The sequence below is a fragment of the Pyxicephalus adspersus genome, chromosome 4 (assembly GCF_032062135.1).
Source record: "Pyxicephalus adspersus chromosome 4, UCB_Pads_2.0, whole genome shotgun sequence".
NCBI lineage: Eukaryota > Metazoa > Chordata > Amphibia > Anura > Pyxicephalidae > Pyxicephalus > Pyxicephalus adspersus.
The window spans coordinates 97,395,761-97,421,324 of NC_092861.1; the positions used below are offsets into that span (position 1 = coordinate 97,395,761).

At 40.5% G+C, this 25,564-nt stretch overlaps 1 protein-coding gene across 5 annotated transcripts in view; it reads right to left on the reverse strand.

The window, feature by feature from the left end:
* Positions 1-23,274: 23,274 nt before the first annotated feature.
* Positions 23,275-25,564, reverse strand: part of GNG4 (G protein subunit gamma 4) — a 62,731-nt gene continuing 60,441 nt past the window's right edge. For all 5 annotated transcript variants that reach the window (XM_072409080.1, XM_072409078.1, XM_072409077.1 and 2 more), the window contains one exon: positions 23,275-24,793. In XM_072409080.1, coding sequence (XP_072265181.1) covers positions 24,665-24,793 — 129 coding nt within the window. In that variant the 3' untranslated portion in view covers positions 23,275-24,664. The remainder of the gene's footprint in view (positions 24,794-25,564) is intronic.

Here is a 25,564-nt window from a genome sequence, read left to right on the forward strand (position 1 = left end):
GATTGGGCAGCCAAGTGGCAAATGACATTTAATATAGATAAATGTAAAGGTATGCACTTGAGAGCTAACATGCATGCTTCATGCTGTCTAGGGGAAGTACATTTGGGGGAGTCAGAAATGGAAAAGGATCTGGGGGTTCTGGTATATCATAGACTTAATACAAAGTCTATAAAAACAGCATGCAATGCCAGGCTGCAATATCTAAAGCTAGTAAAGTACTTTCTCTTGTATTAAAAGAGGAATAGACTGAAGAGATGGAGACATTATCCTGCCCCTGTACAAAGCATTGGTCAGACTACATCTGGAATATGCAGTCCAGTTTTGGGCACCAGTTCACAAAAAGGACATTGTTGAATTGGAGAGAATGCAGAGAAGGGCAACTAAATTAATAAAAGGAATGGAGGAGCTCAGCTATGAGGAGAGATTAGCTGAACTGAATTTATTCTTCCTTGAAAAGAGACGTTTAAGGGGGATATGATCACCCTGTATAAATATATATATGGTCCATATAGATAACTCTCTTCCCCAATATTCACTTTGAGATCATTACAAAGAACAAGAGGGCACTCTTTGCATCTGGAGGAAAATAAGTTTACGCTCCGGATAAGGAAGGGATTCTTCACTGTAAGGTCTGTGAAAATGTGGAATCAGCTTCCTCAGGAAGTAGATTGCTTTAGGCAAAAAGGTAGATGTTTTTCTAGAAGCACAGAATATAACTGGGTAAGGCTTTAAAGTAAAAATACCAGTGACTGTGACTGATCCAAAGAACATTGATTGCTTCAGGAATCAGGAAGGATTTCTTTTCCTCCATTGAAGCAAATTGTACCAGGGTTTTTTTTGCCTTCCTCTGGACCAGCTATGTCTTATAGGGTTTTATATCTGGGATGTTTATTTCCCTAGTGGTTGAACTTGATGGACTTATGTCTTTTTCAACCTAACTAACCTACTATGTAACTATGTAGCTGTACAGTAGCATGTATAATATATAAAGATTTCCTTGTATTGGATTAAATACAGTTATATTGTATTGAATTTAATACAAAATTATTTGAATTTCCCGCTGCGCCTCCCGCCAGCACCGATGCATGCATCGACGTCACCGGGAAACGCGGAGAACGTCTCTGCAGTCGCAGGCTGAAGATCGGAGGAAGAAGACGTGTCCCGAGGACCTGCAGGGATAAGCAGGACGGTGGGGGACACCAAAGGAACAAGGTAAGTGTTTTTTTTTATGTTTTTAACAACCTTGAGTGTGACTCGGGATTACTGCTTTTTGCAAGTAAAAGAAAGTTGCCTGAACAAGGAGTTCCTTTGGCTATGCTTCCAGGTTCCTTTTTATTCTCTTGCTCCTGATTCTTTGTGTACCAACCTCGGCTTGTCCCTGACTACTCCTGGTCGCTGCCTGCCCTGACTACTGACATAACCACGACTACTCCTGATCACTGCCTGCCCTGACCCCTGGCTTGCCTGACTACTCTCTGCTCCTCGCTCTGGTACCACGTCCTGTTTCTGCCTGTCAGCAGCCACCTGCCTTGGCGTGTGGGGGGGCCGCAACCTGGCAGTCGCCTGCAGCGCAATATCCTCACCTCTAGTCACCTGCCTCGGCGTCCAGGGGGGCCGCAACCTGGCAGTCGCCCGCAGCGCAACATCCTCACCTCTAGAGGCTCTGGTCAAGACCGGGCAGCTGCTTAGACTCTGCGCCCTGTGCATGTCTCTACCAACTGAGCTGGTGACACAGAGGGTCCACCATCCTGCCCTGCAGTACCGTTACAGGTTGTTAGATATCTGACTTACACTTCATCCGACGACCAAGGATTATACATTTTATTCCAATCCCCATTGTATGTACTCCCGTATAGACTGTTAGTGAGTTATCCCGCACTTGACTGGCACCCAACTGCATCCATACACCCATGCCCTTGGTCCAATCACTCCTCAGTAACCCTCACCCTTCAAATCCCACAAGCAGGCCCTAGAGAATGGACATGGAAGTCTAACGACTCCCTGTTAAAAGACCCATTATGTGCTAAGGCAGTCATAGACACAATATCTATTTTTATTAAGGACCATTCATCCGTTACCACTAATTTCCCGATTCAATGGGAAGCTATGAAAGCTGTTACTAGAGGGGTCTTGATACAACAAGGGGCTAGACTTAAGAAGATCAGAACACTAGACATAAAACTCACCTCCGACAAAGTCTGCTCCTTAGAACATTTACACAAGCAGGACTTGCCCCTGAAGTATTTCTAGAACTAACTGCGGCTAGAACGCACCTCTTAGAATTGTACGATTTATCACATCGGCGCAACCAGGATTGCTTCCGTAAACTGATTTACCAATACGAGGATAAATGTGGCAGACTCTTGGCACGAGGTCTGCACCCGCGTACATCCATCCCATATATACCCTCCATATGGAATCCAAACGATACGATGACGTCCATCCCTAATGACATTCTGCAGGTGTTCCACAAGTACTACTGTGATCTGCATCAACTACGACCGGATCCAGTTACATCTTTTTTCGTTCAACAATACATTTCAGAAACAGCTCCCCCGATACTAGACCCTGGGGTAAAATCCCACCTAGAATCCCCATTCACTGAGGAAGAGGTCAGCGCAGTAATTAAATCTACACCAGCGGGTAAAAGCCCAGGGCCTGATGGGTTCACCCTCGATTCTACAAGCGCCACGCCCCTAACCTAGTGCCTTTTTTATGACTAAAGTGTTCTCCTCTGTATCGACCAATACACATTTTCCATCACAAAGCACACGTCATGGTACACCCCAAGCCAGGCAAAGACCACACGGTATGCTCAAAATACAGGCCCATATCCCTGATAAATGTTGATGCAAAACTATTCTCAAAATTGTTGGTAAATAGGCTCCCCTCATACATGCCATCAGTAATTCACATGGATCAAACTGGGTTTATATATGGGAGTGAAGCAAGAGACAGCAACATTAAATTTATCTTATTGACCCAACATGCCCAAGCTACAGGCACACCAATGTGTCTTCCTTCGGTTGATGCCGAAAAAGCCTTCAACAGAGGCAGTTGGAAGTTTATGTACTCGACATTACGCGAGGTGGGCTTGGGCATAATTTCGTCCAAATCGTTTCAACTTCGGAATGGCGCGAGACAAGGATGCCCCCTCTCTCCGTTGTTATATGGCTTGGTCATGAAGCATCTAGCTGTAGCCTTACACCATAACCCAGATGTCAAGGGTGTTGTTAGGAGATTTACATTAAAAACTCTAATTTGATGCAGATGATCTCCTGTACATATCCCCCCACACACTACGATAACATCAACAATGAAAGAATTTGATAAATTCAGACTTTATAGTAACTTTAAGATGAATTTCTCAAAATCTAAAATCCTCAACTTTACCTTAGACGCTATTCAAATGTCATCCATCGGCACTAATATCTCTTTTAGGATCTGCAATTAAGGGCCAATAAATGGCCATTAAATATCTGGGCGTTTTGGTTACATCAGACCCTTCCCAATTATTTTCATATAACTACAGCCCTTTATATAGTAAATTACAATCAGACCTCCAGAAATATGAATCTTTACCGTTGAGCTGGTTTGCAAGCATTAACACTCTCAAAATGGATATATTGCCTAAGCTAATATATGTGTTCCAAACAGTTCCTATACTTTTACTGATAATCTACCTAAACTGCACAAATTATTTTGTCATTTTCTGTGGAGAGTGAAATGCCCCAAGAGAAGTCCCTGGTTATAGTGTTCAGGGCTACTATCCACATTTTATTGTCCATCCCCCCTCCCCCTTTTTCCCCATTTCCCCCCAAGGGCTATTTTGTTGCTGTTTATGTGTTTGTTGATCAATCACGGGTCTAAATTATTCCATGGACCTTGGGTCCACCTATTCTTGATTCTGATGACACTTTATAACGTTAGACACTCATACTGAGGGGTATATGTAATTTTTCTTTTCTTTTCACCCTTAAGGGCGCTTTGGCATTAGTCACGATGTGTTCATGTACCCAGCTTGAAATATGGATCTGCCTCTTAGTGTTGACCTTTGGTTGTAATTGTTGTAATGTAATTGTATTGTATGTACCCTGTTTATTTGTATGTTGTTACATTATTCTTGTAAAATCAATAAAAACTTTTGTAAACAAAAAAAATATATGTAAAAAATAAGACAAGACTCTGTCCAGATTTATGTCTAAAAAGCGGTTACATTGTTTTTCATGAAAATTTATTTTACAGAATAATATAATAGTATGAGTATAATAAAGTTTGAAACACAAAATCATGTCAAAATAATAAATTAAATAAAATGAAAAATTTAAAAAAATAATAAATAATATACTCATACCATTATATTTTACTGTAAAATACATTTTCATGAAAAACAATGTACTGCTTTTACACATATAAGTCCGCTGTATTGCATTCAATACAGTAATTTTTTATTGAACGTCGGGCCCCTTATGCAACAGCTGCATGTACCGATGTTACTGTGAATTCCTGCTGACTCATCGGATGCAGAGGACGCCGGCCAGAGGAAGTGAGAAGACAGGGATTGTGAAAAAGGACACTGGCGGATCAGGTAAGGCTCTTTTTACTATTGTATTTCACTGTTTTAGCTAACCCAAGTGTGACTAAGGGTTACCACTTTCAACATCTTTATTCTACCCCGAGTTACACTCGGGGTTACCGCTTAGGGGGTTAAGGTTAAAGTATTTTTTTGAATGTGTGTATTTTGTGTCTACCTCACCAATTACCTGAGCACCAACTCTCTCTTTGACCCTCTCCAGTCTGGTTTTCAAGCTGCCCATTCCACTGAAACAGCCCTTATTAAAGTGGCCAATGACCTCATCAGAGCTAAGTCTCAAGGCAACTTTTTCCTCCTCCTTCCTCCTTGACCATTCCTCTGCTTTTGACACTGTTGATCACCCCCTTCTAATACAAATCATGCCCTCCATTGGTATCAGTGACACGGCTCTCTCTTGGTTTGCTTCCCTTCTGTAACCGCTCCTTTCAAGTTTCTTTCAATGGTAATTCCTCCTCTCCCACTCTCCTCGCGGTTGGTGTTCTCCAAGGGTCAGTCCTTGGACTGGTTCTCTTTCTCTGTACACCTCCTCTCTCGGTAGTCTTATATCCTCTGTATGCTGATGACACTCAAATCTACATGTCCACCCCTGACTAGAGTCCTTGATAAGGTCTCATGCTGCCTGTCAGCCATCTCATCATGGATGTCTGACTGATTCCTGAAACTCAACCTGGATAAAACAGAATTCATCATCTTCCCCCCTCAAATTCCAAATCTCCCCCCGACATATTCCTAACTGTTAAAAACACTGGTATTTGTCCCTCCCTCAGGCATGTTGCCTTGGTGTCACCTTTGATTCTGCCCTCTTATTTAACCACCATATTCAGAACATTTCAGGTCCTGTCACTTTCACTTACTTATCTCCAAAATCCGCCTCTACCTGTCTTCAGAGATCACCAAACTCTTTGTACACGCTCTTATCTCTCGTCTGGACTACTGTAACCTCCTCCTCTCTGGTATTCCACTAACCGGACTCTACTCTACAATCTATTATGAATCTTCCCACCGCTCCTCTTCTGCTGCATCTCTTTGCAGTCCTCTTCACTGGCTTCCATTTCACCTTAGAATCAAATTCAAGCTCCCATGCTTTGCCCTCAAATCCCTCTATAGTTCCTGTTTCACCTACCTTTCTTACCTGGTAAAAAAATACTCCCTGAGCCACTTACTCCGCTTCTCCGATGACCTACAACTGACTTCCTCACTCATAATCTCATCACACGCACAGCTCCAAGACTTTTCTAGAGTTGCCCCAACTCTCTGGAATGGTCTTCCTCATCCTACTCGGCTTGATCCTACTTTCTGCTCAAAACCCATTTTTTCAAACTTACCTACCCTTCTTCTTCTGTCCTTTGAAAACGTCACTACTTCCCACCACTACATGTCTCTCCCCTCCTATTGTTTGTTAATTCCCCCACCTCCTAGATTGTAAGCTGCTCTGGGCAGGGTCCTCTCCCCCTCCTATGTCACTGTCTGTATTCGTCTGTCATTTGTACCCCCTATTTAATGTACAGCGCTGTGTAAGATGTTGGCGCTATATAAATCCTGTTTATTATTATTAATATTAATAATAATTAAATTCAAAATTATGCTTAAGCAGAGATACCAGGTTTCAGGTAGTGAGAGGTTGAGAGCTTCTGATTTGCTTCTATTGATTTTGAGTCCTGAAGCCTCTGAAAAAAGTGTGAGTTCTTTAAATCAGTTGGTCAAAGAAGTTAAAGGAGAGGTGATGTAAAAAGGGTATCATCGGCAAACAAGCCACACTTATGTTCTGTGGAATACTGAATACCTTTAATGTTCTGTCTAGTTCCACGTTGGATATCCAACCAGGGTAAGAAATAACCTCTAAGGGAAATATTAGCTGTGCGAGCAGAGTATAGTGACTCCATCAATCGCATGAAGGCTGGACCAAAACCCATTCTCCGTAATAAAGACATTAAGAAGTAATCCCATGACAGACTATCAAAGGCCTTATGAAGATCCAAAGAGAGTAACATAGCTTCACGTTTGGCACCACCACCCCAGTCAGATGGGGAGCTAAGACCTCACTGAGAGGTTTGATAGCTTTCAAAGTGTCTGCTGTTGAGAACTCTTTATCCAATATTTCACATGGGACCTATGTAGTTTAGGTAAAGGGATTCTAGAAAAAAAAGAGTCTAAATTGTCACTGGATAGTGAAGATGGTTTTCAGAGAGTAGCTTCCAGAATCAATTTTGGGTTCTTGGATAGCCGACCATCAGATAGCTTGATTTTGGGCAGTGCATGGGAATGACTTTTGGGGTTGAGTTTGTGTGCCAACAGTGAACCTGTTTTGTCACCCCAAGTTAAGAACTTATGTCCAACTCAACGTAAAGTTTTTCCAGCTTTAGTCGCCAGACATAAATTCAGTTCCGTGAGGATTCCTTCTATTTGTTCCCTCAAATCCTCATGGGAGTTCTGTTTTTGTAATTGTAATAAGGCATGTTGTTTTTGATCCATTATGAGTAATGATTGTTTTTTAAGTTTGGAGGCTAATGAGACAAGAACACCTCCAATAAGAGCTTTAAGTGCATCCCAAATAATAGCAGGAGAAGTGGCCTGAGGATCATTGAAACAAAAATATTCATTCACGGAGCTCTGCACAGTCATACTCTGATTAGAGTCACTTAAAAGACATTCACTAAGCCTCCAAGTTGGTCTGGGGTTTTTGGTGCTCAGCCCTACAAATCAATCAACTAATGGTCCGTGAATGCAGGGAGTATTAATAAAGATATGGTCTATCCTGGTGTATTGTTTATGGGCCGAGGAATAATAGGTGTAATCCCTAGTTGAGGTATTGGACTCTCGCCATGCATCCACCAAATCAAAGCTGCACAACAAATTGGCAAAACGTAAACTCTGTTTAGCTGGGTGCATGTAGGTAGGAATAGATATCTTATCTAATATCTGGTCTAAGGCCAGGTTAGAATAAACTATTAAGATCAAGGATCCTTCAAAAAAGGGAGCCAACTTGTTTAGCATAGCAGTAAAAAAAGATATTTGACCTGAGGTGGGGGCATAAAATGTCAAGATAAAAAGTAACACTCCTCCAACTTCGCCTGCCACCATAAGGTAGCAACCATCTTGATCTCTATGTTCAGAGTTTATGGCGAAAGAGACTGACTTAGAAAAACATAGGGCTACTCCCCTTCTTTTTTCCTTTAGCATTAGACAGAAAAACCAAAGGTAAGGCCAGGACATCAACTCACATTGCATGGTAATACTGAAAGGCTTTAACACTTTTAACTGGAGAATTAATGCCCTGGACAATATGCATCAAAAAAAGTCAAGTTTTGTTTATCTGTAGCCATGAAACAAAACAACGTGACCGGGTTAGACCAAACAAGCAGCATAGAGCAGAACAATAGCCTAAACCACATTTGGATAGCCCATAATCCAAACAACATAGCAAATTGAGAACCACACAAATAAATGCATGTGGGGGAGGGGGGAAATGCCTTTATGAGCAAATCAAACCAAAATATCATAACACCTGGCACAAAAAAAAACAAAAAAGGGTCACAGCACCTGACCAAAAGGGTCCACCAAAATGGCATCACACCACTCCAAAGGAGGTTTACCCCTCCAGACCTCTACCCAAAAAGACCACACAAACATGAAAAATTTAAATTATCACAGAATGTAAAAACAGAAAAAAACCTATTTATACATAAAGACATGTTCTGTATCAATAAACACTAAATGAAAAAAAATATTATAATTTGTTTCAACAGCTCAGTAAAGGAAGACAGCAATCAAGTTATCATTTCTCAATACGGGAAGTCCCTTTAAGTTGTAGGTCCAAAGCAGACTTGTTGGTTCAGGAATTTTTCCTTCTTGCCACAGAATGTCCTGAAGCCGGGTTCCAGATAGGAGAAAGAGGTGAAAGGGCTCCACCTGCTGGCGATTTGGAAGATGAGTCCGAGAAAATAAAGCCCAATTCCTTAAGCAGAGATTCACCCAAGGAAAACGTGGAAAAGGAATAAAATTGGTTGGAGTAGTGAAAGCATATCCGGAAAGGAAATGCCCATCGATACGTTATATTGTGTGACATCAAAGATTGCAGTAGAGGTTTGAAGGACCATCGTTTTTTAATTGTAACCGGGGAAAGGTCCCAAAAATCGGGATTGGATAGCCTTCAATGGACAGATCAGGAGTGGATCGTACAGCTTTTATAAGGGCATCCTTATGAAAGCTGTATGAAAATAGCTCCATAATAATGGAGCTTCACGATATTATCAGTTGGGGCACCATCTGCCCTGGGGGCCATGGTAGCTCTGTGTAAAAGATCAAACTCCAGGTGTAAATCATCCACAGTAGGACGCATGGATCTCAGAAAGGTTTGCACAACAGACAAACAGAAAGAAAATTTTAATACTTTTAAGAAGGCCTCTAATATGGAAAATATCCCACCTCAAATGATTTCCCATGTCTTCCAATTTATTTTGAGCACCTTCTAAACATTCCTTCAATAAAGATATAGCAGAGAAGTTTTGAGTGACTCTTCGGATATTTTCATCCATTTTTTACTCTATGAGCTCTACTCACTGACCCAAAGCGTGGAATTCTTGTTTCAAATCTGCCATCATTTTTGTTCTCGTTTTATCTAATTCCTTCTCCAACAATGCTCCAAAACGAGCAATTAATGTGGCATCCCGCGAATAACTAAGTGTAATAGACTACTCCACAGGAATACTATCAGGACTGAATGCTCTGCAGTGTAAGGCAAGCTAACGACCCTTAATAAGGAATCAGTGTCCTAAGATGAACATGGGAACCCTGTCATGTGTGTGAGGGGGAGGAGAGCACATGGTGGGGGGCCTAGTAACAGGAAAAGATGAGGGGCTCTCACCTCTATCATCATGGTCTCCACTTTCCAGGTGCTCCATAGCTGCAGGGTGAGAAGATGGCTTGGATGCCTGTGTGGATCCTTGAATTGCAGAGCGTGCTGTGTAGGAACCTGCTGCAGAAGAGGAAACAGCTGCCTGTGATGCCGCCATCTTGGAAGACCCGGGAGCCATCTTTTCTGCCTGATCCCAGGGTTTCTGTGCCTGTTGGCGCACATTGCAAGCTGCCCGAGGGAAATAGAGAGCAGAAGAAAGCCTGTGTGCTGTGAAGCTGATACAGCCGCTACTTGTGGCTGGGAGGACAGAGGCTATAGGGACATCCGACCTGGCCAACCGCGCATGTGCACTACATAATACTAGTTTTTTAATCCTAGGATATATGCTTCTCTGGGGTACACATAGTCACCTTGTATAGGCAAAGTGTAAGCCCATACATGCGTGCATTAGCCACTATGTGTGCCTGAGGTTCTTTTGAAAAGTTCAAGGTTAGCATTGTCTGAGTAATGGCTGGAGACCAGGTCAAGGAAGGGATTTCCTAAAAGTTATACTAGGGTGTTGGTGTATACATTTTGCAGTTCTTGGGTCAGTTCTTAGTACATCCCAGTGTTTGGATAAGATTTAAGATATCTCTTTTGGTTGGTTGTTAAAAGTCATAATGACCCTTAAGGTTTCTTCTAAGGTCTTGGTTTTGGTGTGTGAGAGTAGGGATTGTTAGTCAAAGGTTTGGGCCATTTGGTATGCATTTTTCAAATGGGATTTAATAAAACCTCTCTTGAGTAGTATTTCCTAAGGGGCCTTTGATTCTTGTTTAAAATCTTTCTCTTCAGTGCAATTGCGTTTAAGCCTTAACCCCCCTAGCGATATTCCCGAGTGTGACTCGGGGTGGAAAAAACTTGCAAAAACCGGTATCTTTGGGAGAAAAATTAGAAAATTGAGGCTGAATGCGACGACCCCCTGGCATACCTGAAGTTGTTTTTGACCGATGAAGTTATCGAAAAAATTGTTGCGGAGACAAACAAATAAGCCGCTCTTGTGTTTGCTAACTTTTTGAAATTTTTTGCTAATTGTTTTTTATGCAAACATGTATGCTGCTTTGTGTTTGCTAACTTTTTAAAAAATGTTTATGCCAACATGTGTGCTGCTCTGTGTTTATTACCTTTTTTAAAAAAAATCTTATGCCAACATGTATGTTGCTCTGTTTGCTAACTTTTTGAAATTTTTTGCTAATTTTTTTTTATGCAAACATATATGCTGCTTTGTGTTTATTAACTTTTTACTTGCAACCTTCACACTATAAAAGAACATATCCACTCCACACCTGAGTGGATGCTCCACACCTGAGGTTTGCAAGAAGCAGAAAGTGGGAACCTGTGACTAAGGATGACATTTGGCTGTTTTTGGGCTTGGTGATCTTGCAGGGAGTTGTGGGCAAACCCATGCAAAAGTGGTACTGGTCCAAGAATAAAATGATTGCCACTCCAATCTTTGGCACAGTCATGCCAGAATACGGCTTTTCCCTCATCATGAAGTACCTGCACTTTGCAAACACTGAAGAATGTGATGAGACTACCCATCCTGCACCAAAACTGAGGAAAATTTGGGAAGTGTCTCAGATGATTCTACAAGATTTCCAGCAAACCTATGTGCCTGAATGTTGATGTCAGCATTGACAAAAGTCTAATGGCTTACAAGGGGAGGCTCAGCTGGGTGCAGTACATTGCTTCAAAGAGGGCACGATTTGGCGTGAAAACGTATATGCTGTGCGAATCTTCATCTGGCTACATCTGGAATACAGTACTGTACACTGGAAAAGGGACACAGTTCAACCCCAGATACAGCCATCATGGATTGGCAACATCTTCAGTGCTATCCCTCATTGCTAGATCAGGGCTATTGTGTCACAACTGACAATTTCTACACCTCTCCTGAGCTTTATGAGTTCCTTCTGCAACACCGAACAGATGCCTATGGAACCGTTAGGGCTAACTGGCGCAACCTGCCATCAATGTTTGCAAAAGGGAAGCTGAAGGTAGGAGAAATTGTTGCCTGGCAGAAAGGCAAGATGATGGCCCTGAGATGGCGTGACAAGAAAGATGTGTGCCTGGTGAGTACTGTCCATGGTGCTTCCACCGTTCTGGTACACACAAAATGTGGGAAAGAAGTGATGAAGCCACAGGTGGTGATTGACTACAACACTATGGGAGGTGTCGACAGAGCTGACCAAGCCATGACATTCTACCCAGCAATGAGGAAACAGCAAAGGAAGTACTACAAGAAGATTTTCTGTGAATCATTCAGACTTAATTTTGCAAGTTTCTGAATCCATAGTCAAGAACCACCAAACACCATCAGTGGCTATGAATAGACCTGGACGTTGTGCTTCCACCGTTGTCAACCCAGAATGCCTGACTGGTCAACACTTTACTGAATACATCCCACCAACCCAGAAAAAGGCAGCACCTACAAGGATGTGTGTGGTTTGCTGCTCAAAGACCGATGACAGAGGAAGGAGAAACGCAAAGAAACCAGGTTCTACTGTCCTGACTGTGATGATGGACTTTGTGCTGCACCCTGCTTCAAAATCTACCACACCCGGGATGTCTACTAAAAACTGTAAAAATTTTTTTCTAAAATCTGCATTTAATTTATATTATTATTTATCAATAGCATTGCACCCTTGTTTGAAAAATTTCAGTGGGAAACTTTTGATAAAATATTTTTTTTTTGATAAAATACATTGTTGTGGTCTATTATTTCATTATGTTTTATAATTATGATTTATATTTATGTATTATATTATAATTTATGATTACCTCTGATGCTATGGTAGCTTTAAAGACTGGAAGATTGGTGAAAAAGTAATCTATACACGCCTGAGTGGGTTGGAGTAGAAAGTGTATGATCTCTCCCCAGGGTGATGGGCTTGCTAAACATCATACAGGCCTTGACTATGTATTAGATTGCAAATGAGCGCTGAGAGGCGGGCAGTGACGATCCTGTGCTGGGGTATGAGGGGGATTAAAATCACCTGCGAAAATGACAAAGGACAGGGAAAGTGAGGTGTTATGTCACGGATATAATTTGTGACAGTTTATGCAAATATTGATGGGTTCAATTTGAAGTGTACAAAGAGAGATAACACAAAGACTTGAACGATTATAGTATTTAATAATAAGATAGATAGACAAAACAATGCAATACTGTAATAACAATTAATAAGCGGTAACAAAAGATACTTAGCTGCAGAAGAAAACTGAATTCACCCAAAGATTCTGCTGGAAATCAATAACTTGGCAGATGATCAAAGAAACATGTTGCATCCAGCAAGCTCTGGTCAAGACTCCCTCATTAGGTATGGCTCTGTGTTTTTAACTACTCAGGAAGGAACTAAGACAATGGCCGGGTTTGACCAGTACTGACCCATAATCATCCTTAAACCTTACAGGATATGCTGCATTCCTTTAGGATGACCTCATCTATGGTATACATATACCAGTATATACTGGTAAAGCATTATTGTTGTTGAGACATAATTGATATTAAATAAATTGTGCTAAGGACTGAATCTAGAAACTATAACGGAGCATTATTAGGGACAACAAACATTGCACAATGTAATCTCCACTGCAGCCAATTTTCCTAGGAGTATAATAAATTTGCCATCATGGTCAATAACCAACCTATGGAGAACAAAGGCTAGGCCTGCCTTAAAAAGTATAGCCACTCCTACAGATTTCCTGTTGGTAGTAAGGGCCATGAATACTAAAGGGTATTGACAGCTTGCAAATTTAAAGGAGCCCATATTATCCTGATGAGTGTGTTGAAGGAAAGCAACATCTGCCCCCTGCCTTTTAAAGTTTTGCAATGTCAAGCAGCGTTTAGTATTAGAGTTTAACCCAATAACATTGAAAGAAACCAACCTAGTCATGTAATATCAAAAACAGAAGGAAAGTTGCATAATATTGTACTACAATCTGCACTTAACATAGAAAAAGAGGTTGATGCCCATATCATTTCCCAAAACATGCCCCCCTTCCCCCAGGGGTAAAGTAGAGGGAGAAGAAAAGAAAAAAGGTAGAAGTAAACACAAAGTAAAAACAAAGGTAGATGGTCAGAGAGGCCATCCTGTACACCTACTGACTTCTACAGGGGGAAAATACCACACAAAAAGTGGTAAAAATGAGGACTTCAGTGAGATCATGACCCACATCCCTCCAAAAAATAAAATAAAATGAACAATTTACCTGCCCTACCCCCAATCCGCACACCATGTGGCACATTCTATTAAAAATGACAATCAATAATGGGTGGTTCATAGGATCCCTTTCTGTACCCTCACAAGACACAGTGACCCAATTCTTGATTTACAGGACACCATCACTTTGTCTTGGTATCTTGCCAATGGTACAATGATAGCCCAGACACCCAGCTCAAAGATGTAATTTGACTATTTTGCTGCATGTCTTTTTGCATGTAACCTTTTTTCAGGAATTGCTTTGACTTAAACGCTAGTTGACAAGTAAACCTGGACTCTTTTAGGTACAATGAGCAACATATTCATGTTACATTGTATGTAAACTCCTCGGTTTGACTTTCTCAGCAATTATGTAATATGTTTAAACTCATGTTGTCACTGTATACCACTGTGCACACATAAGATGTTTCAATATAACTATTATTGTAATCTCCTATATTGGTCTGACATTGCAATCATGTAACTACAATACGTTTATATATATATATATATATATATATATATATATATATATATATATAGTCATATCCCCTGTACACACTTATACATATACACAAACCATGAATCTTTATTTTATTAGCAACTCCACAATAAGTCATTTTTTAAACAAATATACAATATATTTTTACCTCTTTCCCTTAACAATAAATACTCAATAAATCCTCATCTCACACAAACCCCAGGCTACATTATTACCTATTATCTCCCATTTACTTTTGTCTCTCCCCTCAATTCTATTCTCAAATCCCCTTGCTTTTTTATTGGACCCGCGGGCTCCAATAGAAGCGTCCACGCATACGCGATTTTATGTAGCCTCCATTCACTTCCTGGAGCTAAACCCTGGCTTCTTTCTTCCAATTCCCATGCGCAGGATCTCGCAAATCCTGTGCGATTTTGCATAATTTATGCGAGACTCCATCTCCTCCCCCATAAGGCGAGAGACGTCTCACCCATTCGCCTCATTAAGCTGCAGACTGCATACTCTGGCTCTTCTATTATTATTATTATTATTATTATTATTATTAAAGAATGTGTGGGAGCCAGGATGCAAAGTTATCCACAAATTGTGATACTGGGCCAGGGGGGCGGTAGACAACAGCAACAATGAGGGGTAAGGGGCTAAAGAGTGGGACAGAGTGGACTTCAAATGAAGTGAAAATGAGAGAGGGTGGGGTAGAAAGATCTCTGTATGTACAGTTAGGTGAGAGAAGGAGACCCACACCACCCCCGACTTTCTTGCCAGGTCTGGGGGTATGTGTAAAGTGCAGGCCTCCATAGGAGAGAGCAGCAGCAGAGGCAGAGTCAGAGGAGGAAAGCCAAATTTAAGTGAGAGCAAGAAAGTTGAGAGACTTAGAAAGGAGGAGGTTGTGTATGGAGGTTAATTTGTTGCCAACAGATCTGGCATTCCATAGACTGCCAGAGAGAGGGGGTAAGGACTTATGGGTAGGGTGAATGGGGATGAGGTTAGAAGAAGGGAATGTCTTGCTGAGAGTATATGGAAGGGGGAGGCTGTGTGGAGGACCAGGGTTGGGTGAGATGTCACCAGAGAGTATTAGTAAAGTAAAAAGGTACAGGAGCACAGACAGAGAAATAAAGAGAGTGAAGGAGCAGAGAGACAATCAGTTATCAGACTGGGAAGGACAGGGAGTAGTGGTAGGAGCAGGATGAATAATACATTTTTACAGATAATTGGGAACCATATGCGTACAATAAACAATGTGCCAAACTGAAGTCCAAGAGAAGCAGTCCAATATTATGGGTTCAGGTGAGGCTTGTAAACTTGTTCCAGGAGTGAAGGATGATGATTCAGTCAAAGAGATGGTTTGATGGAATACCAGTTTAGAATGGTAGCAGCAGCAAAGGATGTGTTGGATTCCAGGTGGATAAATCAGTCCAAAGTCAAGAGATAGAAGTTGCAGAGTATATTTATATGTTCAAATCGGTTCCAATTCCAGTGTCAATTCCCTGGATTATTTCCCATTGCACTTATAATTTGGGCACTTGAGATTTGGGCACGTGACCAGGGTCCCAACGTGACCTTGCCTGTTGTTTAAATAGAAGTGCTTTGGGTTCTGATTAAGGATGGACTGATCAGAGTAACAAGGAATTTGGGATATCTGGCTGCAGCACTCACCACAGGGAAAACCTGGTAAACCAACACTTTCTTTGTAACCTATCTGATCCTTCTATGCAACCTTTTGTGCAATCTCTGCCTAAAGGTCCCCATATATATGTGCCCAATTAACCCTTAATATTTATCCTTTGGCAATCTATTTGTTGCCTTTATTTAACTTTCTTTGTAATCTCAGTTTAGAGTTCTCTATATATATGTGTCTAATTAACCCTCAATAAAATGTATGATCTAGTCTTGACCATTAGACACAACTTCCATTTGTTTACCTATGGAACTACTAAACAATTTTAAAACCCTAACTATTTGATTATTCTATGCTATAGAAGCTATCAGCTAAAATGTATCTATAACATTAATATTATTTCGGATGGTTCAAACATAGAGCTTCTGTAATGTTAATCTCTTTTTATTTAATATTCTGAATCTGGTGCCCAATGGTACCCAAACGAAGAGGTATATACAGCAGGTGCCAGCAGAGCTAGCATAGTCGTATAGTGGACGTCCCAGAAACAGTTTGGACCGCCTGTGTAGAGAGAAATATCAAAAATAAATCATAAATATGAAGCAAGTGAGTAATAGGAAGGAAACCTTTTTCATTTACAGCTCGTTAAACACAATACAATAATTGCATTTTTGAATACTTTGCCTGTACGTCTGACAATAAAAACTATAAATCTACGTAACTTGTGTTAGAGGTTCACAGTTGTTCATGTTAAAATTACTTGTATTTTAAACATAGTATTATTATTACAATATGTAATACAGTTGTTAACAATAATGATTTTGTGTACAAGCAACAGGATCAACAATATAACACTATTCAAAGTATCAACATAGAAGTATCCTTCCGTCATGTAACCCATTATGTTAGCAAGCCTGTTAATTGAATAGTTATTTTATCTAGTTTGTGTGACTAATATCTTTGATAAAGTAGGACTGATGGAAAAGAGAAATCCTGAAAAGAGGGACAAAAAATGATAGAGATAAGAGCATAGGATAAATCAAGTATATTCATAATCATTATAGAAAGGGTTTGAAAGACAGCATGTCGTTTAGACCTGGTGGGACACAAGCATTATCATCAATCATATATATCTAATACCTTAATGGCTTAAATTAAATAATCTCCCAATGACACTTAGAATTGCATCTTATTCGAAATCCTTATTAATATTCCTTCTAGCAGCATGTATTAAAACTGAAATACAAGAGAATTGTGATGGGAGCACAGTGGCCCAGGTTCGAATCCTGGCCAGGGCACTATCTGTATGGAGTTTGCAGGTTTTACCCATGTCTGCGTGGGTGTCCTCCTGGTACTCCGGTTTTCTCCCACATCCCAAAAACACAGTAAGGTTAATTGGCTTCCCCCCCAAAACAATTGTCAGCCCACACATGCAATTAATTTTAGCTAAATGAAATGCAATTATGACATTTGATTTACTTTTACCTTTTGCTCTAGAGATAAAAATGTTTATATTTTCCTCACTTTCCATCTTGGTGTCACGCTTGGGGAGACAGGGCAACCAGGGAGCGCTACCGCTTGCACAAAGGTGGTGTGAGCCCTGAGAAGGCCCAAGGTGCAGATTCTAAGTGGCAACCCAGCAACCCGGTCTTCGCCAGAGCCTCTAGTGGTGAGGTTGTAGCGCTGCTGGTTACCCCCAGGTTCTAGTCTTTGGGCACACCAGGTTGGGCAGGAGGATACACCGTACCAAATCACTAAGCAGGAAGGCCGGGATCAAGGCAGAATTGGCTGAAAACAAACTGGACAACAAGGGGTTAACACAGGAGCTGGACAGAGGAAACACTGAATTAAGAAATAGGTGTACAGGAACTAGCTCAGAAGAACTAGGGTCTCGGCACTAGTGGAGACACGTTGCACGAACGCTGAGTACTGTGTTTGAGCTAGCTAAATAGCCAGGGATGGTTAAGAGGCTTTTTTGATAAAGCTTGGTAGCATAGGCATTACCAAAATCATAACTGCTCACATGAAGGGGAGAGGTGTCTGTGCTTTAGTGAGGAAGAGGTAAGTGTAACACTGGGTAACCAGGAGTCATCAGGACAGAGTGGTAAAACTCCCCAGGGGACAACACAAACAGCAATAAAAACTTTGCAACCCCATCCAAAACAAAACGTTAAAAAAAAAGTGTGAAAATACATTTTAAACATTTTTTAAATATCAATATTTATTATTATATTTTGAAGTTTGTTTGCACTTACCACCAATTACTTTCTCAATGCACTTTTATGTGGTGCATCCTACTTACATTCCAGGCATCGGGAAAAAGGCAAAAAAATGAAAAAGTGTTTTTAGAGCTTCTTTCTGTAGTACATGCCAAACATTAGAAAAATTCATTCTGCTTGCTCCACCTCTAAGGCTGTGAACTCACAGTCTTTAATCGTTGGAAGGGATGACCCCTTCACTTGCTTTACGGCCCTTTGTCAGTCGTGGATCCACCAGGAGGGATCGCGAACGAGATCACATCAGATTTCCATCCTATACTAGCCCTGAAACGATAATCGGACAGGAATCCCCTGACCTGTGTATGTTGCCTAAGTAAAAGAGACAGGGCCCTTATTGGTTACCATTGTAGCTTAACGTTATGTAAATTATGTCACTTTAACGTAAACCTCTGCCCACACTGTGAACATTTAATTTTTACCTACTCATAACAAGCAGTTTGGAGATTTAAATTTAGTCATCCCTAAGCTCTCCAAGTGTGTTTATGTGAAGGTATTCATTCTCAAAGGAAGGCAAAAAAAAAGCCAAAAAAATTGGCTCCAACCTGGGTAAAAAAATTCCTTCCTGATCCCGTGAGGCAATCATATGTTCCCTGGATCAATATGTTATCTTTACTATAAACTTTAATACACAGCTAATGCATATCTTCCAGTGTCTCCTGTGTTCCCTGTGTCTGTGTTGGCCCCCCTATCACCGGTCTCTATTTCCTGGATCACTGGTATTTGACCACTGGTATGTAACCTGACCTCTCTTGCTTGCTGCCTGCCTCGACCCCGGCCTTCCTTGACAATTCTTCAATCTAGTGATTTGGTAAAAGTGTTTCATCCTGCCCACCCTGGTGTGCCCAAGGACCACAACCTGGCAGTAACCAACAGCGCAACATCCTCACCACTAAAGGCCCTGGAGAAGACCAGGTTGCTGCTTAGACTCTGTGCTTTGGCCATTATCAGGGCTCACACTACTTTTTTGCAAGCCGTAGCGCCCCCTAGAGGCTCCGTCTTTCCTACAACCTTAAAGTGAATAATCGGGAGGAGAGTTCTCCATATAGACAAATATATATTTATACAGGGTAATCATATTCCCCTCCTAAATGTCTCTTCTCAAGGGAAAATAGATTCTGTTCAGCTAATCTCTCCTGGTCTTTAGAGAGTCTACTTGGTAGTGTGTGGTTGCTTGCTGACAGGCTACCTTTGTTCATCCCTTGAGAGCTGGTACTAGGAGGAGACCAACATGAATACATTACCACTAACTTCTGCTTTTGACTGGTCTCTTCCTTACCATATCTAATAATTGCGTGGATCATGTACAGTAGTTGAGCTGCACTTTTTTAGCAGCAATAACTAAGAATTGCCTTCAATCTGCACCATTGGTATATTTCGTACTTCTTGACCTTTTGAGTATCATCAACTTAAACTCTTCCCAATGCAAACTCAACCTATTACCTGAGGCAGCTCTGTTTTTATTCTTACCACCATATCTGCTAATGCTGAAGGTGTGTTCTTTCTGTAGTACATGCCAAACATTAGAAAAATTAATTATGCTTACTCGACCCCCAAAGCTGCGTACACACATTAGACTTTGGTTGTTGGAAAGGATCACCCCTTTGCGCGCTCTCCTCTTCACTTGCTTTACGGTCATTTGTCAATCATGGATCCACCAGAAGGGATCTTAAACAACATCAGGCGGCCACTGTACACACATCAGATTCTCATCCTTTACTAGCCCTGAAACAATAATCGGAACGGTATCACCTGACGTGTGTATGTAGCCTAGGTAAAAGAGACAGGGCCCTTATTGGTTACCATTGTAGCTTAAGGTGCTGTAAATTATGTCACTTTAATGTAAACCTCTGCCTACACTATGAACATTTAACTTTTTACCTACTCACTTGCTTGTCCTTTCTCTTCCCTTTTCTGTAGAGCAGAATAGCACTGTGTGTTCTTTCTCCTGTCACTGGAAATGATCATTAAAGAATAATAAAGTAAAGTAGTACCTTGATGCCAGCAGGTCCTATCCTTGCTATAAAAATTAAAATTTAAATAAGACAAACACCCTTATAACCTAGTGTCATCCAAAAAAGTTTTCAAAGGTATTTTAAAAACTGGAGTCAGGAATCTATTTTTTCCTATTTTGTGTGTAATATGCTCACATCTGATTAAAGGATAGAACATATGTTGCCAAATTTATTCTATTCATGTATACCTTCAGTAAGCATACATAGTTTTAGTGACTTTATATCCTTTATATGATTCCTCTGCACAGTGTTTTCATTCATCTAGTTCTCCCGCATAGTAACAAGGATGGGCAGCATCTCCAAGATGAAGGTAAGGTGCTGAATTTTAAAAATGAAGGTGTCAGGATAGCTAATAGTTTACATTTGTCAGCCTGGCACTGTCCTTCCTGTGCTACCGTGCAAAAACACAGGAGGTACTAAACATAACATAAGCCCCATGATGGCCTTTCATTCATTATTCATTCATTTATTTTGCAGACACTACTAAGCCTGTGCTATTGCAGCAGGACAGAAGAGTATATTAAATAGAGTATTGCTACTCAGTGGCCAGTTAGCTTCAAGATCCCAAAAACATTTTCTAAATGTATTGCAATATATGGGGATCTACTTGAAAATAATATACTCTGAAAAAAGGTTCAATAAAAAGAAGTATGAACACCAGATGTTCAAAATAGCAATAAATATTTCATACCATAAAAGCAAATAGAATGATATCACAACATTCTTAAAATAATTTCTGGTATGTAATATGTGGTAAATGATTATTTGTAGTTATTTATGTGTTTGTAATGCGTTGATTACAATTTAACTTTACAAATGTTAAAGTTACCATCTGGATTAAAAGGCAAAAATTGTGAGTGTATATTTGAAACTTTTAGTATAGGACAAGTATATTATCTCTTTTTTTTAGTGCAAAATGGACTTTTCGTCACAGTTTCTGTCTAATAAAAACACTAAAAATCGTGCTAAAAAAAAGTAAATGCAAAAAATAAAAATAGTAGTCAACAATAAATGGCCTTTATATCAGAAATTGTCTGTGGGCCAGTGATCCTTCCTCCCACTAGTGGACCTATGCATTCCTAGACAAACCATAAACTTGGGAACTTTGTCAAGGAACTGTCTCAAGTTTTTCTTGGCAAGCCCTGGGATCAGTTGACCTGACAATGGGCTGTGTTTACCACATGCTTTTGAGTCACAGGTTTCTGAAGTTTTTCTTGAAGGAACTGACTTTTTTTGGAACTTCAACTGGCTCAGATGGCTGTGGTTCATGCTCCTAAGGCAAATAGGCGTTGAGGCTCCTATTCATTTAAAGTTTTTCTTGTCCTCCTGTTTCATTCAAACAAAAAAAGCAGCATCTGGTGTCCTGGATCTTTGAAGGCAAAGGTTAGATGCTGCTAGGCTGCTATGAATAGGTGGTGAAAAACAATATGAAAGCCAGGAAAACTGTTACCAATACCACCTATGATCAAGTTTGCCTTGGCAGTAGGGGTTGTCCACCTAGGTGTAGAAATCATTACACTGAAAGGTCAGGGTTCAGATGTCTCATCATTCACTGGTTAGTGTTGGTCACTCAAAACCTTCATTTGTTCAATTCCTTACGGCAAGTTCAGGGAATCCCACAGGAAGCTAAACCACTGGAAGGGGACCTATCTTGTGCTCAATTCTGCTTGTATTAGACGCATTCAGACCAAGGTCAAGATCCAAATAGGCCTGCCATTCCTGAAGGCAGCCCTTTTCGTGGCTGTCATTGTGGCGATAAAAGTTTTAGAGATTATCTTGGGTGCCTAAGAGCCTTTTACCACTTTTTTTTTCCAGACAGGGCAGTTATGTTGTAACAACCTTTCATCTAATAAGGAGTCTGTGCTCCCCATTCTTCCAGTACATGGTCAACAGACCAGCAGACTTTACATCAGCAGTACACTCCTGAATACCTTGGCATCCACTAGTATATAATTCTGAACACCTCCTTTTAAACTTTGGGGCTACCAAAGAATTGGAGGGCCTCCATGCCTCCCAGATCATCCGAACCATCTGCATGGTTAATCAGACAAACAGAAAACATTTTAGGAGTCACGGGTCAATTATAGCATGTCTTCTTCCTATGCAGCAGCTATTCATCAGACCATTACACTAAGGTGGCAACCTAGTCTCCACTGCTCACACGTTATGTCATTACTTCATTGAACTGGAAGCCTTAACTGCTGTAAGTTTTGGTCAAAAAAAGGTCTGTCTACTGGTTTACCTGTGAGCTTTACATATTTTTGAACTTCCCTCCCTGGGTGTGACATTTTTTTCCCCATCATGTGCTGACATGGAACAGTCAGGAAAAAGGAAAATGTATTACGTTAATTATCTTTTACCGATAGGCTCTATGTAAGCATTTATACCCACTCCTATTTTTTTTGGAGGGCTAGTTATAGTAAATTAATTACCTAGTTACCCGGAGCTTATCAGGAAAGGACAATTACGAAAAGTAATACATTTAAAAATACATCTAAAAAATGCACCACCACCACGAAACACAGAAGCGATGCATGCATGTTGATTCATGTACGGTTTGCTGCGCCTGGAGGCATAGCAGCAGTTTGCTATGTGCCTGGGAGCAGATAACCATGTGGTTTTCTATACAAGTCAGAAAGGGGCCTAATGGTCATGTGAAATGTATTCACTTTCTTTTCATAGCCTATACCATACAGCAGTGGTCCTCAACCTTTTATACATCGCGGACCACCAAATGCACAGACTCTGGACCGCACATGTGCGGAGAAATGTGTGTCCTCAAAGGGGAAGAAAATTCCCCCCAGAGTGATGTCATGATGCCTGTGATGGGAGAGTAAGCGGGTTTATGTCCAGGGACACATCCCCCCGCCCACCTCCCTGAACCTGCAATGTCTACGGGAGAGATGGTCCAGGGCTCTGGCCGGTGCGCCCCCCCCCCCCCAAGCGGGGTCCTTTTCCTAACCCCGCTGGTGGTGGGGGGAATGGGGGAGGAGGACCCCTGCCATACAGTACCGTTATCAACATCCTAAAAACAAATTTCAGCCACAGGTATTTAAATTTTGCCGGGGCCCTTAAATGTGCCATTGACATCATAAACTTAAAATATTGTGTCTTGCACTTATGATGTCGGTTTCTTCATATGTCAACATCAGAAATTAGGCAGACTGTATACCTGAAAATATTTTCTTAACACCAATGTAATTTATTTTTATCACAGCTACAAAATATTACAAAAGTTTCCCTTATACTTTTATAAATAGGTAGATAAACTGGTTGTTTTCACAAAGAAGAATGCATTTTATAAATACAGTTCAGCTCCATTACACTTTAGTCACCAGAGTATTTTTTTTTTTAATTTACCCTTCTCATATTTTTTCATACTGGAAACGTAACTGCAAATTCAAGTGTAACATAACGCTATTAATATCTGTAGGTCACTTTGAATTTTAATAACACTGATAATAAATCAAATTATTACACAACTTTATCCAGAATTCTTTAAATTATTAATACAATGAATATACATCAGTTTTCTTTAAATGCCTCCAGGTGCTTTCAATCTTTTTAAATTTGTTAATAGAGAGTGGAATCCTTATGAAGTAAGGTTGTAGCATCAGCACAGTTCTGATCATGTACTGTGATCAGTGCTAATGATATAGAGAATGAAGTTATGCTTTAGCAAGGGGAACTGATGCATCACAAAGTGATTAAAACTTCTGACATACCACCCATAAAAAGAAAGCTTCCCTCAAGCAAAACATGAAAAAGGATGAGATCAGGCAGTGGATTTTTATATTCTACAGGAGCTGCAAGAAGAGGAAAGCATTACCTGCCCTAGTAAATCAGCTCTATTCAAGCCACCTGAATAATTATGTAGATGTCTGCTTTACTAAGATAAAGAAGCTGTATAAACCTTACACTGCTTAGCAGACTTAGGTTTGCCCTACACAATCCACCACACTGGAGTGGGGATTTATTCCACACTACATAAACTGGAGAGATTTCCTGTACATTAAACCAAAGAGAGGGTTATATATTACTGAAAATAAAACTGGGGCTGCTGAATATCACATTTCTCTTGGGGGTCTTGCATGTAGTAACTTGCTCAAATTGCTACTAAAACACAACACAACTATGGCTAAGTTATAGATAAGGTGACACAAAAAGAAATAAATGTGCTTTTGGTGCATAAATGGCAATTTTCATACATTGTGTATGGCATATTGAATTTAGTTTTTTATACTTTCACTGTATCAAACAGTGTTCAGAAAACCTACTTTGTTTTAAAGCCCTCTGAATAAATCAACATTTTTCCCAACTTGCCTCAGTAGTTATGCCATTTATAACTAAAATTTTGTATTAGAGTGCTACAGTGAGTAACTGCATCACATATTGTTTGTAGTGCTTTTTATGCCTGACACTCCAATAAATAAATACTAAAAATAAAAGTATATTATGTATTACATGACAAGCAATTTTTGTTTTAATTTGATACACTGTTTGTGTGTATTCTATTGGCTAACTTACGTTATACTAATATTATATGTGTATATGTGACACAAAATCACATTAGAGAATTGTACAAAAGAATTTCTTCTCCCTAAATGGATTTTCTGAGGCAGGCACTGGAAGTATAAGTGGATCTTCTCGAACATGGGCATCACAATAGGCCATCAAATCTGCTGCAGCTTTGGATATCTAAAAAATGGGAAAAAATATGTTGATCAGCATTCACTAGGCATATAATTGGACATATAATTATACTCTACAACTCTACCTCCTGCCTTTGGACTGATTTTTCCACCTGGACTCCAGCACATCCTCTGCTGCTGCTACCATTCTAAGTTGGTATTTCATCAAACCATCTCTGACTGAATCCTCAACCTTCACTCCTGGAACAAGTTTACAAGCCTCACTTGACCCCACATTATTGGACTGCTTCTCTTGGACTTCAGTTTGCCACATTGTTTATTGTACGCATATGATTCCCAAATATCTGTAAAATGTATTATTCATCCTGCTCTCTCTTTGCTGGCCCTACTCCCTGCACTCCCCTGTCTGATAACTCATTGTCTCTCTGCTCTTTCTCTCTCCTTATTTCTCTGTCTGTGCTCCTGTACCTTTTCACTTTATTGATACTCTCTGGTGACATCTCACCCAACCCTGGTCCCCCACACTGCCTCCACTTTCCATACACTCTCAGTAAGACATTCCCTTCTACTAACCTCATCCCCATTCACCCTACCCATAAGTCCTTACCCCCTCTCTCTGGTAGTCTATGGAATGCCAGATCTGTTGGCAACAAATTACCCTCCATACACAACCTTCTTTTTTCTAAGTCTCTGAACTTTCTGGCTCTCACTGAAACTTGGCTTTCCTCTTCTGACTCTGCCTCTGCTGCTGCTCTCTCTTATGGAGGCCTGCACTTTACACATACCCCCAGACCTGGCAACAAAGTAGGGGGTGGTG